General features: G+C 47.8%; 1 protein-coding gene across 3 annotated transcripts in view; it reads left to right on the top strand.

Moving 5' to 3' along the window:
* The window catches only part of PLEKHA1 (pleckstrin homology domain containing A1), a 57,307-nt gene that overhangs the window by 16,239 nt on the left and 28,342 nt on the right, over positions 1 to 12,726 (top strand). For all 3 annotated transcript variants that reach the window (XM_040991984.1, XM_040991985.1, XM_040991986.1), the window contains exons 3-4: positions 2,041 to 2,097; positions 5,032 to 5,077. In XM_040991984.1, the coding sequence (XP_040847918.1) occupies positions 2,041 to 2,097; positions 5,032 to 5,077 (103 nt within the window). The remainder of the gene's footprint in view (positions 1 to 2,040; positions 2,098 to 5,031; positions 5,078 to 12,726) is intronic.

Genomic DNA, 12,726 nt, shown 5'->3' with positions numbered 1-12,726 from the left:
GGGAGAGCCAGCTCTGGCTATTGTAGGAATAAACCAGCGGATGGAAGACCTCTCTCTGTCTCTTTGAAATAAATAAAACAAATATTTAAAAATTAAAAATATCTAATAAATAAATTAAAACCTAATAGAAGTAAAAATAAATTTAAAAATACGGCTAGCCCTAGCCCTTTATACATTAGAAAATAGTTTTATTTCGTGTATGTATTTGTTATATGATTTATATTTAAGAGCTTGCACACGGGATAGAGTTTCAAGCAAAGCTAATACAGTTTTGCTGTGTAGCGGAGTGAGAGATTTGGAAAGTTTTGTCCCTGTCAGTGGTAACCAGTTCCAATTTGGGAATCCATGGTGTTTGAAATGTCTCGACTTTAACTAAACTTACGGAATTTTGAGAAAGGTGCTGCCTATTCATTCATTAGAATAAACCTATAGGCTAAGTTTTTCATCTGTAAGATTATCATGAAGTTAATTAAAAATTTGATCCTCTCCAGTAGGGATAATTTTCAGAATCAAAATTGTTTTAGTTTTACCTTGAAATCTTATGGTAGCCTTTTCATTTGTTTATTTTTTGTTGCTTTTCATGACTTCTCTAGCTGTTTTCCTGCTTCTGACTTCTCCCTGGCTGATCCTTGTAGTATTTTATAAAAAGCTTTTGTTAAGGTGTCATTTGCCTTACAGCACTGCGCATGTACCATCTGTGCTGGCCTCAGTAGCCAGTCCTCACTGCTTGGTTGGTGCTGGGGGACCTCTGTGGTTAGAGGCTTCTCAGTTCAGGTTCCCCAGCCCCCCATTTCCTATAGTCCTAAGGAGCACTCTTACAGCCCAGTGCCCCACCTCCGCTCCCCCAGCACCCCAGCACCCCTCGTGCTCCCCCAGCACCCTCACTGTACCCTCAGCGCTCCCCCAGCACCCCCAATGCTCCCCCAGCACCCCCAGTGCTCCCCAGCACCCCCAATGCTCCCCAACACCTCATGTGCTCCCCCAGCACCCCCAATGTTCCCCCAGCACCCCCAGCACCCTCAGTGCTCCCAGCGTCCAGCACCTCGTGCACCAGCACCCAGCGCTCCAGCACCTAGCTTCCCAGTACCTCAGTGCTCCCCAGCACCCTCAATGCTCCCCCAGCACCCTCAGTGCTCCCCAGCACCCCCAATGCTCTCCCAGCACCCTCAGTGCACTCGCACCTCAGTGCACCCAGCCCTCAGCCCCTCAGCACCCCAGCGCTCCCAGCACCTCAGCCCTCAGCACCCAGCGCTCCCAGCACCTCAGCCCTCCCCCCAGTGCTCCCCCAGTGCTCCCCCAGCACGCTCAGTGCTCCCCCAGCACTCCTCCAGCACCCCCAGCACCCTCTGCCCCTAGCTGCACCTTCTGTTTTCTCTGCCTGCAGGGTTTTCTTCCCTGCTGTTTGTGTTTCAAATTCACCCTTGAAAGTCTGGCTTAAATGTTGGTTCCATGGAGTCTTTCCTGAAATGATCCTGTCTCCGTGTAATACTTTACCCTTAACTCTTTCATGGAAAACTGTTAAGGGAAAGATAAAAATACTTGGTGAAGTGCTTACGGGTACACATTCCCTGCGCATGATTCAAAGAAAGTAACATTTTTTAAACAGAAGTATCAATGTAGTTTAAATTTGGTGTAGACAGCTAGACCATTTAAATGGTGATGGGAATTCAGTCTGTTTTTTTTTTCAAGAGATGTTTGATAAATAAATTTAATAATAGCAAGTAATATAGAATCTAAATTCATTTTTTAAAGTTATAATCTGTGCTTTTAAATATTTTTCCCATTGCTTTGAGAAGCTAAATCTGATATTGTGTATGTTTTTCCAGGCTCAAGGAAAAGAACGTGCATTTAGTTGCTGTGATAAAATAGCATTTTAGTTGCAGGATGTGTTCTGATGAGAGGAGTGGAATTTTTATTTTTTTGATCCAAGTTCGTGACTTGCTCGCAGAACTGGTGAATGCTTGAACTGAAAAAAGTTGATTGTAAAATGTAATATTTAAAAATTTATTTATTTTAAAATCACTTATTGTTTATTTCCAGAATCTACCGTCTGGGTCATCACGTGTTGGAGCCATTAAGCTTACCTACATTTCAAAGGTAGGCTTTTCGCGTTGTCTTAACATTCCTGTGAGAGTTATAATCCCTGTGAATGGGAGGGGTTGTTCATGGAAATACAGTTCTAATTTTTTACATTAATCAAATTAGCATGTGAGGGAATTTAACTGATATTATGTGGCAAGTTGCAAACGTTAATGTAAACTTAAAAAATGATCCAGATATCATACATATTCACGGGGCACAGCGTGAGAATTCTTGGTTGTGATTTTAGTGATCAAGTCAGGCTAACTCGTATTTCCCTTTGCTTAGCCATTCTCATTTCTTTGTGTTGGAAACCTTCAAGTGCCTCACTTCAAGTTGTTTACAAAGTATGTGACAAATGAACATTGGCTTTGATACATAGGAACAGTAGAAAAGGGAAGCATCAGTTAAGGATTAGGGTTTTTTTTTGTGTGTTTTTTGAGAATTTTTTTTTTAATATCCATTGGATGAACACCCTAGATAAGGTTTCTTGGATACGCCTTCCCTGGCCACAGGGAAGTTTTGTAAGATGTGTGGGCTGTGGCTCGGTGCGTATATTGATACTGAGCCTCTTCAGCTGTCGATGCCCACACAGTGGACAGCATGCCCAGATGCCCACACAGTGGGCAGCATGCCCAGATGCACACGGAGGACTTGACAGCCAGCTCGTCTAGGCCATGAGTGGATATCAAGTGCCTCGTCAGAGGGTAGAAATACAACAGGTTGGACAGTTCTGGCCGAGCTTTGTAGGAGTGTCTGGATCTGTGCAGGCATCCAGGTGGACTTGGTCAGCCAAGAGCCCTTGGAAAGATTTTCTCAGCCTCCGTGCAGTAAAGCAGCGATGTCTCAGCACAGCCAGAATCATTCGCTAAGCAGAGAGCTGCTTGGAAGGATGCCGGCGTTGCAAGGGGCCGGGTTAGCTATCTGAGCCACCACATGGCCCTAACGGCTCAATTCTGTCTGGACAGTTTTTGGGAAAGACTGTACTAAGTCTGTATTATGTTCGCTTAGAATTTTTCCAACTTTTGAATGTCATTGCCTTTTGACATTTTGTTTCTTTGTGTTAAAAGTTTTTGAAAATAGAAAAGCTTTATTTTGGTCAGGTAGCTTTTTGCCTTGTTTTTGGTGCTTTGGAAATGAAAAGATACTTAACTGTTAGCTTTGTGGGATTTGTTATGTGTTACATAAAAGAAATAGAAGTTTATGAGGTTTGAAATGCAAAAGATAGCAGCTTGTTACTAATTCATACACACATATTGGGCTGATTGACAAAGAGAAATCGCTTCAATAAAGCGAGCCTCAACGTCCTTCTGTGTAGAAGATGGTATTTTGATGCATAAAATACTTTGTTATCACTGTTACTGTAGACTGATTCATTACTAGTGGACCATTCCCAAAAATTAATTTTTAAACAGGTAAGATTGCTTACTTGAAAGAGAAATATTTTCTGTCAAAAGTCAGATTATGTGAATTTACAAGAGACAGATATTAAGTATATACCTCAGTGGTTCTTGTAAATGCATTTTAAGAATGAGGCTGGCACCATGGTGTGGTAGGTTTAATTCTTTCTCAGAATTTATTCCTGGAACAAAATTCAATGTGACTCAGCTGTGAATTTGTAACTGGGATCATTCCGGAACCCCAGGTGTAGAATTGCTTATACAGGCACACTGCAGGCACTTTAATTAGGAATTATGTCACTGGGCAATAGCATGGCAATAACATGAATGGGCCTCCGAGACCTACGTTAACTAAAGGGATAGCAGCCACAGGTGTAGTTAGTTGCTTCAATTCTAAAGTGAACAGGCTAATCTTCCCCCTGCAAGTGCCAGCATCCCATATGCGCACCATTTCATGTCCTGGCTGCTTCACTTCCCTTCTCGCTCTCGGCTTGTGGTCTGGGAAAGCAGCGGAGGATGGTCCATTGCTTTGGGACCCTGCACCCATGTGGGAGACCTGGAAGAAGCTCCTGGCTCCTGGCTCCTGGCTTTGGATCAGCTCAGCTCTGGCCTTTGCGGCCATCTGGGGGGTGAACTAGCAGATGGAAGATGTTTTCTCTCTGACCTTCTCTGTAAATCTGCCTTTCCAATAAAAATAACTCTTAAAAAATGAAGTGACCCCAGTATCCTGCGGTGTTTTCCTTTTCAAAAGGAGCTTGTAGGTCCGACACAATAGCATGGTGGCTAAAGTCTTCGCCTTGCGTGCACTGGGATCCCATTTGAGTGCTGGTTTGTATCCTAGACGCTTCACTTCCCTTTCAGCTCTATGCTTGTGGCCTAGGGTGGTGGGAAGGCAGTAGAGGACGGCCCAAAGCCTGCACCCATGTGGGAGACTTGGAGGAAGCTCTTGGCTTCGGATCCATTCAGCTCCGGCCATTGAGGCCACTTGGGGAGTGAACCAGTGGACGGAAGATCTTCCTCTCTGTCTCTCCTTCTCTCTGTAAATCTGACTTGCCAGTAAAAAATAATAATAATAAATATTTTTAAAAGGGGGGGAGCTAAATATTATTTTTAGTTCCTTGTTAGACTTATGCTTTGTCAGTTTTGAATTTTATATATGATCTTTGCCCACTACCATTTTTCTTTTGCAAGTCACAGACAACAGAAAGAAACAATTTCGGAGAATTTATAGTTTCTATACTCATTGAAGGTATCAGAGGATTATGTTAAACCAAACCTATTCATGCATGTGTCATAAATCCTATTGTAACCTCATTTGCTTTGGAAAGAAGAACAGGTTTGCTTAAAAAACGGGGAAGTGTCATGTTCTAGGGCTCTAAAAATTCAGATCCAGACCCTGTATTTAGCATGCTGTTGTTTTTGTAGTTGCCTTTGGAGGTCTCTGTGCTGCACCTGTGATCACTAGGGAACGAAACGTGGGGGTTTGTGCAGTGTTTGAGCTTGGTTATAGAAGCAGAGGAAGGAGTAACAGTCTCTCTCTCTCTCTCATTAGGTTAGCGATGCAACCAAGCTAAGGCCAAAGGCTGAGTTCTGTTTTGGTAAGTAGTCACATTTTATGCGTCTTTACAGTTAAACTGATACAATTACATCACATTAGAAAACAGTCACAGAAAACCACACAAAACCCACGGCTTAATGAGTTGATCTAAGGTGAATTCCATTGTAATCACTATTAAGTTGAGGAAATAAAACTATTACCTTATCATCACACTTCTAAAGCCTCATTGCCATGTCCTGCCTGCCCACAGCCTTCTCCCTCCAGTCATATGTAACTCTTACCATGGGCATTTATACTGGTAACCTCTAGCAAGTATTACGGTAATTTTTAACCTTCTACTTTATGTTATTCCATATTAAATCTGTGAATAATGAAAAGGATTTGGCCTTTAGTTTGTGAGTAATGGGAGATTTATAGCTTGGGGGCAGGAGCAGTTGAAGGCATTGCATGACTTTGTCTGACAGATGTGTAGTCAGTGCCTGCTCTGTGCACTGGACACTGTCGTGGCTCTGGACTACAAAGTGAATAAGCAATTGTTCCCTCTAAGGGTCTCACTGGAAATTATAAGCTTTGTTTTCTCAGTCAGTAGATAAAGGGAGTACAGTCTACCAAAGAAGCTTAAGGAAAGGATTTCACATTCTTTTCTTTTTAAAATATTTATTTTCATTTTATTGGAAATGCAGAAAGATTTTCCTGCTAGCTAGGGCAGGGCCAGGTCAAACCCCAGAGCCACAACTCGGTCCAGGGCTGCTCTACAGGTGGCCGAGACCCAAGGGTCTGATGCGTTCCCAGGGTGCACGTTGGTGGGAGTTGGTCAGAAATGGGGCTCCCTGATGGGGGCGGTGCGGGTGTCAGCTGCTGCTCCGTACACCTGCATCTGAGGTTGTTCTAAACTTCCCGTTCCTGGGCAGAGTGCACAAGTCAGGGGTCGTTCTGGATGCAGAGACACTTGAATTAGGAGTCAGTTAAACCCCTAACCGTCCTTTACCACTGGGGGAAGAGGCGGGAAGGACATGTCCAGAGTCGTGCAGAGAATGTGTTCTGAGTGGAATGACCACTTGCTGTGCGGAGGCTGAAGGAAGGGTCAGAAGGCAGGTGGGAGAGGGTGGCACGCCTCGACAAGCAACACATTTTGTTGTTTTGGAGAAGGGAGGAAAGGTAGTAGAGAGCATCTGGAAAGCACATAGAAGCTGAAGGAGCTGAATTGCCTAGATGTATACACACGGCCTGCCACGGGGACACACGGCCTGCCACGGGGACACACGGCCTGCCACGGGGACACACGACCTGCCACGGGGACACACGGCCTGCCATGGGGACACACGGCCTGCCACGGGGACACGTGCCCTGCCACGGGGACACACGGCCTGCCATGGGGACACACGGCCTGCCACGGGGACACGTGCCCTGCCACGGGGACACACGGCCTGCCATGGGGACACACGGCCTGCCACGGGGACACGTGCCCTGCCACAGGGGACACACGGCCTGCCACGGGGACACGGCCTGCCACGGGACACACGGCCTGACCACGGGGAACACACACGGCCCTGCCACGGGGACACACGGCCTGCCATGGGGACACATGGCCTGCCACGGGGACACACGGCCTGCCACGGGGACACGTGCCCTGCCACGGGGACACACGGCCTGCCATGGGGACACACGGCCTGCCACGGGGACACACGGCCTGCCACGGGGACACACGGCCTGCCATGGGGACACATGGCCTGCCACGGGGACACACGGCCTGCCACGGGGACACGTGCCCTGCCACAGGGACACACGGCCTGCCATGGGGACACACGGCCTGCCACGGGGACACGTGCCCTGCCACAGGGACACACGGCCTGCCATGGGGACACACGGCCTGCCACGGGGACACACGGCCTGCCACGGGGACACACGGCCTGCCACGGGGACACGTGCCCTGCCACGGGGACACACGGCCTGCCATGGGGACACACGGCCTGCCACGGGGACACACGGCCTGCCACGGGGACACGTGCCCTGCCACGGGGACACACGGCCTGCCATGGGGACACACGGCCTGCCATGGGGACACGTGTCCTGCCACGGGGACACATGGCCTGCCACGGGGGCACGTGTCCTGCTGTGGGAACACATGGACATGTGTCCTGCCACGGGGACACATGGACACGTGTCCTGCCACGGGGACACATGGACATGTGTTCTGCCATTGGGACACACGGCCTGCCACAGGGACACATGGCCTGCCACAGGGACACGTGTCCTGCCACGGGGACACACGGCCTACCACGGGAACACACGGCCTGCCATGGGGACACACGGCCTGCCACGGGGACACGGCCTGTCAAAGGGACAAACGGACTGCCTAGGGGACACATGACCTGCCACGGGGACACATGTCCTGCCACAGGGACACATGGCCTGCCACAGGGACATTGGTTACGTGACTTGAAGTAGGCTTTAAAAACCCCCAAACTGGGAGAAAGGCAGGATGATAAAACATTAGAAGGAAAAGTGAATGAAATGTTAATGGGGACAAGTCAAATAAGAACTTTGTATTTTGTTTTTGCTTTTTGAACTCTGTTTTTTAGAATGTACAATTGATTTCCAATCAGTTAGCTCTGGTTTTAACTGGAAGAGCAATATCCAGCATGATTTTAACCCTAGTAATATGTCTTTAGCATTTCTTCTTTTTTTTTTAAATATTTATTTTATTTTCATTACAAAGTCAGATATACAGAGAGGAGAGACAGAGAGGAAGATCTTCCATCCGATGATTCACTCCCCAAGTGAGCACAACGGCAGGTGCTATGCCGATCTGAAGCCAGGAGCCTCTTCCGGGTCTCCCACGCGGGTGCAGGGTCCCAAAGCTTTGGGCCGTCCTCGACTGCTTTCCCAGGCCACAGGCAGGGAGCTGGAAGGGAAGTGGAGCTGCCAGGATCAGAACCGGTGCCCATAAGGGATCCTGGGCGTGCAAGGCGAGGACCTTAAGCACCGCGCCACCGCGCCGGGCCCCAGCATTTCTTCTTGAATCACACGGTGATAACCACAACTCAACAGTTACACAGAAGGATGAGATCTTTGTGAATGTGGTTTGACCCCATAGGATCTGCCCACGTACCATTTTTCATAAAATACTTTTTTGTAGCTATTGTATGACCTGGGAATTGCCGTCTGTCTCCCTTGCCTGAGCATCTCAAACAAATAACCTGAAACTTAGACTTACTGTAGCACAAATTCTAATTTCCACCCTAGCCCTAGTTTCAATCTATGAATAAGTCCCCCCCAAGAAAAGACTGGAATAAATTGAATATGGTAATTATTGTAAGCTGAAACAAATTGTTTGACTTACTGTATAATGGTATTCCTTGATTACCAACATGCTTTAATTACCAGCAATAATTTGTGTGAATAGTAGCTTGCTTATATTACATCCTTTGTAGTACTGTTAGTGTGTCAAGTCCGACTGGTTACCGTGTTTGTAAAGCACACACTCACAGATGCCTAGGCTGCCTTGTACCTAGGCAAGTGTTACGCAGCTGAGAGAGAAGCAGCTAGTACCAGGCTTGCATTTCGGGCCTGGTTCATGCCAACTCTGTGGTGACTATGCCAGTGTTCCAGCAGAGGTAGCTATTCTCTATCATTAAATCTGCAAGAGAGTGGCTTTTGCAGGAAGAGACTTAAAAATCCAAACTTTGGGCCCTAAGGCATACCCCTGCCAGTGGTCCGAGCCTAGAATTAGGTAGGCTGGAGGGTGGGCGGTCACATGTTGGCGTCATCCCCTGCTGGTGGCCTAGGCAGGTTGTTCTCATGGCTTGCCACCATGCAGGTCTGGGAGCAGGTTGGCCAGAGGTGCCGCATGGGGTCCTTTGTGGCCGCTGTGGCAGTGCATCGTAGCACTAGGCCAGGGGCTTCAGACTGGTAGTGAAAGTGCCACACTGATGTCCTTAATGCTGTGGTCCTAGGCAGTGATACACCACTGTTCTTGTTTGGGAGCAGGCAGGCTCATGATCCTAAACAGATCCCATCTGGACTGGGAGAGCAGCCAGGGGGTCTCCTGGGTCCTGAGCAGGTTGCACATATGCACTGGCCCACTGGGCTGAGAGTAGATAGGCCGGGGCCTGAGGGATACCAGGCAGACTGCTCCATGGCATGCCACCATTCTGATTGAGGAGCGACTGGGTCAGGGGCCTCACAGGTCCTAGGCAGGCTGAACCTGTGACCACCACATTAGGCCAGGTGCCTGAGGCTGGGATCCTGGACCCGGGTGGGGGTGCCAACTGACAGCCTTCGGTGTGGAACCCCAGTGTCAGGACCCAGAGCCTGGAGGGTATATCCTGGAGTCAGAATGCACAGTGTGTGCTGTGTCATTTCCTGTGCAGGGGAGAGAATTGTCCCCAAGTGCACACAAATGGTGAGTTAGCCTGCTCCTGTGAGCTAGTTGAGGACTTTGGATGCCACTTCAGAAGACAAAAAGACAAGCAGCTTCTTAGAGTGGCGGTGGTGATGCAGGGGACACAGCATTGGCTCTGGCTCCTGAGATAGACTCGTTACATGGGATAGGTCATGCACGTCCTAGGCTCTAATCAGCAGGAAGTAGCTACAGATGAGATGAATTTGCATCTTCAGCAACCTTTAAGAATTAGGACTGGAATCTCCGAGGGGAGAATGCAGTGGGACAGGCAGGTAGCAAGCTTAGCATCAACCTCTTCCTGTCGATCAGATGCCCTTTTCCCGGGATGCTCTCCCCTCACCTGGAGCATGGGCTGGGATCATACAGTCTGTATCTGGGCTCATAAGAAGCCCGGCCACAGGGTGGGGACGGGACACTGTCTTCCCTGTGGACACACATGACAGTAGAAGCAGCTGTGTCCCACTTTCCCCTCCCTGTTGACTCTGTCCCCGGATTTGGCCCTCATTTGTGATTTCCTCACCTTTTAAGTAAACTTCAAAGAAAAAAATTGCTAAAGCAAAAATCAAGTGAAAGAAATGCCTCCTTGCACTTCAGAACCCTTGTAGTCCTAAATTCACATTTTATTCTTTTACCTGCAATACTGTATTCTATAAAATATCAGGCTTACACTTAGAAAGATTGTATATATGTAATAGATTTTCAATAGCTGTGTGGGTATTTAGGTGATTTTAGTTGGAATCAAAGATTCAGCTTAGTCATTTATTGGCCTGTTAATCATTTATTGGTCATCTCCTAGTGGAAGTAAAGATTCATCAAAGGCTTGCCTTCAGAGGCAGAACCACTGGATTTGAGAAGGAAACCACATGTCCCACTTGCACGCAACATCACCTCTTAAACTGCCCCCAGACAGGGAATCCTCGAGCCATCTGCATAAAGGTAGCAAAGGTACCCTGTGAAGATGGAAAATCGGTGGGCGGACAGTAGAGCTGAGCAGAGTGGGCGGGTGGGCCTGCCCCACCCCAGCTGGACGGGCTTAGTTAGGTATGGGAAGTAACACTGTGAGAAACCAGCAGTGAGGAACAAGTTCAACCAGGACGTTCAATGTATGAGAAACAGTGTCTGGTCCCTACCTCCGTCTGGCTTAGACAGCCAGCTTTCCTGTATCCCCGCAGGAAGTATGACGTGTGGTGTTACCAGAAATAGGATCATTGAGGCTGTGTACTTGAGATGCTTGCCCCAGGGAAAGGAATGAGGCATGAGCCTGAAAATAGGATTAAATGGACAATTACACATTAAATTCATTCTTTTCTTGCATCTAGTTCCAGAACATAATACCCTAGAAAAAAAGCCTCTTGGTGCTCACTTGGGTCATTTCTCCCGTAAGAGCTTGCTGTGCCATGAGCTCCATCCACAGCAGCCCAGGAGAGCTTCCAATCAGTCTTGCTATGGTACTTTGATTAAAATATGCAGATATGGGTTTGGCACAATAGCCTAGTAGCTAAATGCTTGCCTTGCTTGCCCAGGATCCCATATGGGCACTGGTTCTTACCCTGACTGCTCCACTCTCCATCCAGCTCCCTGCCTGTGGCCTGGGAAAGCAGTAGAGGGTGGCCCAAAGCCTTGGGACCCTGCACCCACGTGGGAGACCTGGAGGAGGCTCCGGGCTGCAGGCTTTGGATCCGGCTGTTGCGGCCACTTGAGGAGTGAACCAACAGATGGAAGATCTTTCTCTCTGATTCTTCTCTCTGTAAATCTACTTTTACAATAGAAATAAATAAATCTTAAAAAAAAAAAAAAAAAGAAAGAAAAGGGCCTGGTGTGGTGGTGCAGTGCTTAAGGTCCTCGCCTTGCACGCCCGGGATCCCATATGGGCGCCGGTTCTATCCCAGCAGCCCCGCTTCCCTTCCAGCTCCCTGCCCGTGGCCCGGGAAGGCAGTCGAGGACGGCCCAAAGCTTGCACCCGCGTGGGAGACCTGGGGGAGGCTCCTGGCTTTGGATTGGCATGGCATCGGCCGTTGCGCTCACTTGGAGAATGAATCATTGGACGGAAGATCTTCTTCTCTGTCTCTCCTCTCTGTATATCTGCCTTTCCAATAAAAAAATAATAAAAATAAATCTTTAAAAAAAGGAATATTTAAAAAAAATTAAAAAAAAGAAAAAAAGGAAAGAAGATATATCCCAGGGTGATGTTTGAGGAGAGCAAATTATCAAATAGAAAAGGGGTATGAGACAGTGGGAAATGCGGAAAGTCAAATATGCAAAGAGAACAAAGGTAAAGATAGATAGGAGTGGATAAAAAAGAAAATTATGGACACCATATTAAGGAAGAGTATAGAGAAAGAGAGGAAATTGGCAAAGAATTGTGACTAAATATCTGTACCTGCTTGGTCCCTAACCGTATTTGAGCCCTAAGCAGCTGAAGATAGATTTTAAGATGACTTGGGTTTACATTGAGTGCATGAGCTCCGGGTGCTGCACATTCAGTGTGGTGGCAACCATCTGGAGTACGGAGTTAGGAAGGACACAAGCCCCTGGGGACGCAGGTGAAACACCCATGCCTTGCAAGTGTGGCAGCGTAGAGGCGTGGTTTATCGTTTTTGCTCATAGGGACTGGCCATGTTTCCTCCTTGCAAGTCTCCAGATGCTAGCAGTGGAAAGAAGGCCTTTTCTCTCTTGGGCGCTGTGCAGATTTCTCGACACCCTCACCCTGCCCTCCGGGGAAGGGGTGGGTAGCATTCCCATTTCACAGATGAGTAGACACTTAAATGGTATCTATTTGACGCTGCTGCTTGTACGCGGTTGAGCTAGTCAGAACTGGCTGATTTTAGGCTCGTGTCTTGCTGTTATGGTCCTCTTAATTTTTTTTTTTATTGTTGTTGTTAAAAGATTTATTTATTTTTTTTATTGGAAAGTCAGCTTTACAGAGAAAGGAGGTTCGGAGAGAAAGATCTTCTGTCCACTGATCCACTCCCCAAGTGGGCTCAATGGCCAGAGCTGAGCTGTTCTGAAGCCAGGAGCCAGGAGCTTCTTCCAGGTCTCCCATGCAGGTGTAGAGTCCCAAGGCTTTGGCCTGTCCTTGACGGCTTTCCAGGCCACAGGCAGGGAGCTGGATGGGAAGTGGGGCAGCCAGGATATGAACTAGTACCCAGCGCATGCAAGGCGAGGACTTTAGCCACTACGTTACCATGCCAGCCCCTCTTACAGTTTTAAAGTGTGAGCTTTTATTCAGACCATAGGGTGTGTTAAGAATTTTTGTCTCTGTCTTCTCTCTTGAAATATTATTT

The sequence above is a fragment of the Ochotona curzoniae genome, unplaced genomic scaffold (assembly GCF_017591425.1).
Source record: "Ochotona curzoniae isolate NIBS_2020 unplaced genomic scaffold, NIBS_Ocur_1.0 contig_66, whole genome shotgun sequence".
Lineage (NCBI taxonomy): Eukaryota > Metazoa > Chordata > Mammalia > Lagomorpha > Ochotonidae > Ochotona > Ochotona curzoniae.
The sequence above is the reverse complement of the archived record's forward strand: the minus strand, read 5'-3'. Positions and strand labels throughout refer to the sequence as shown.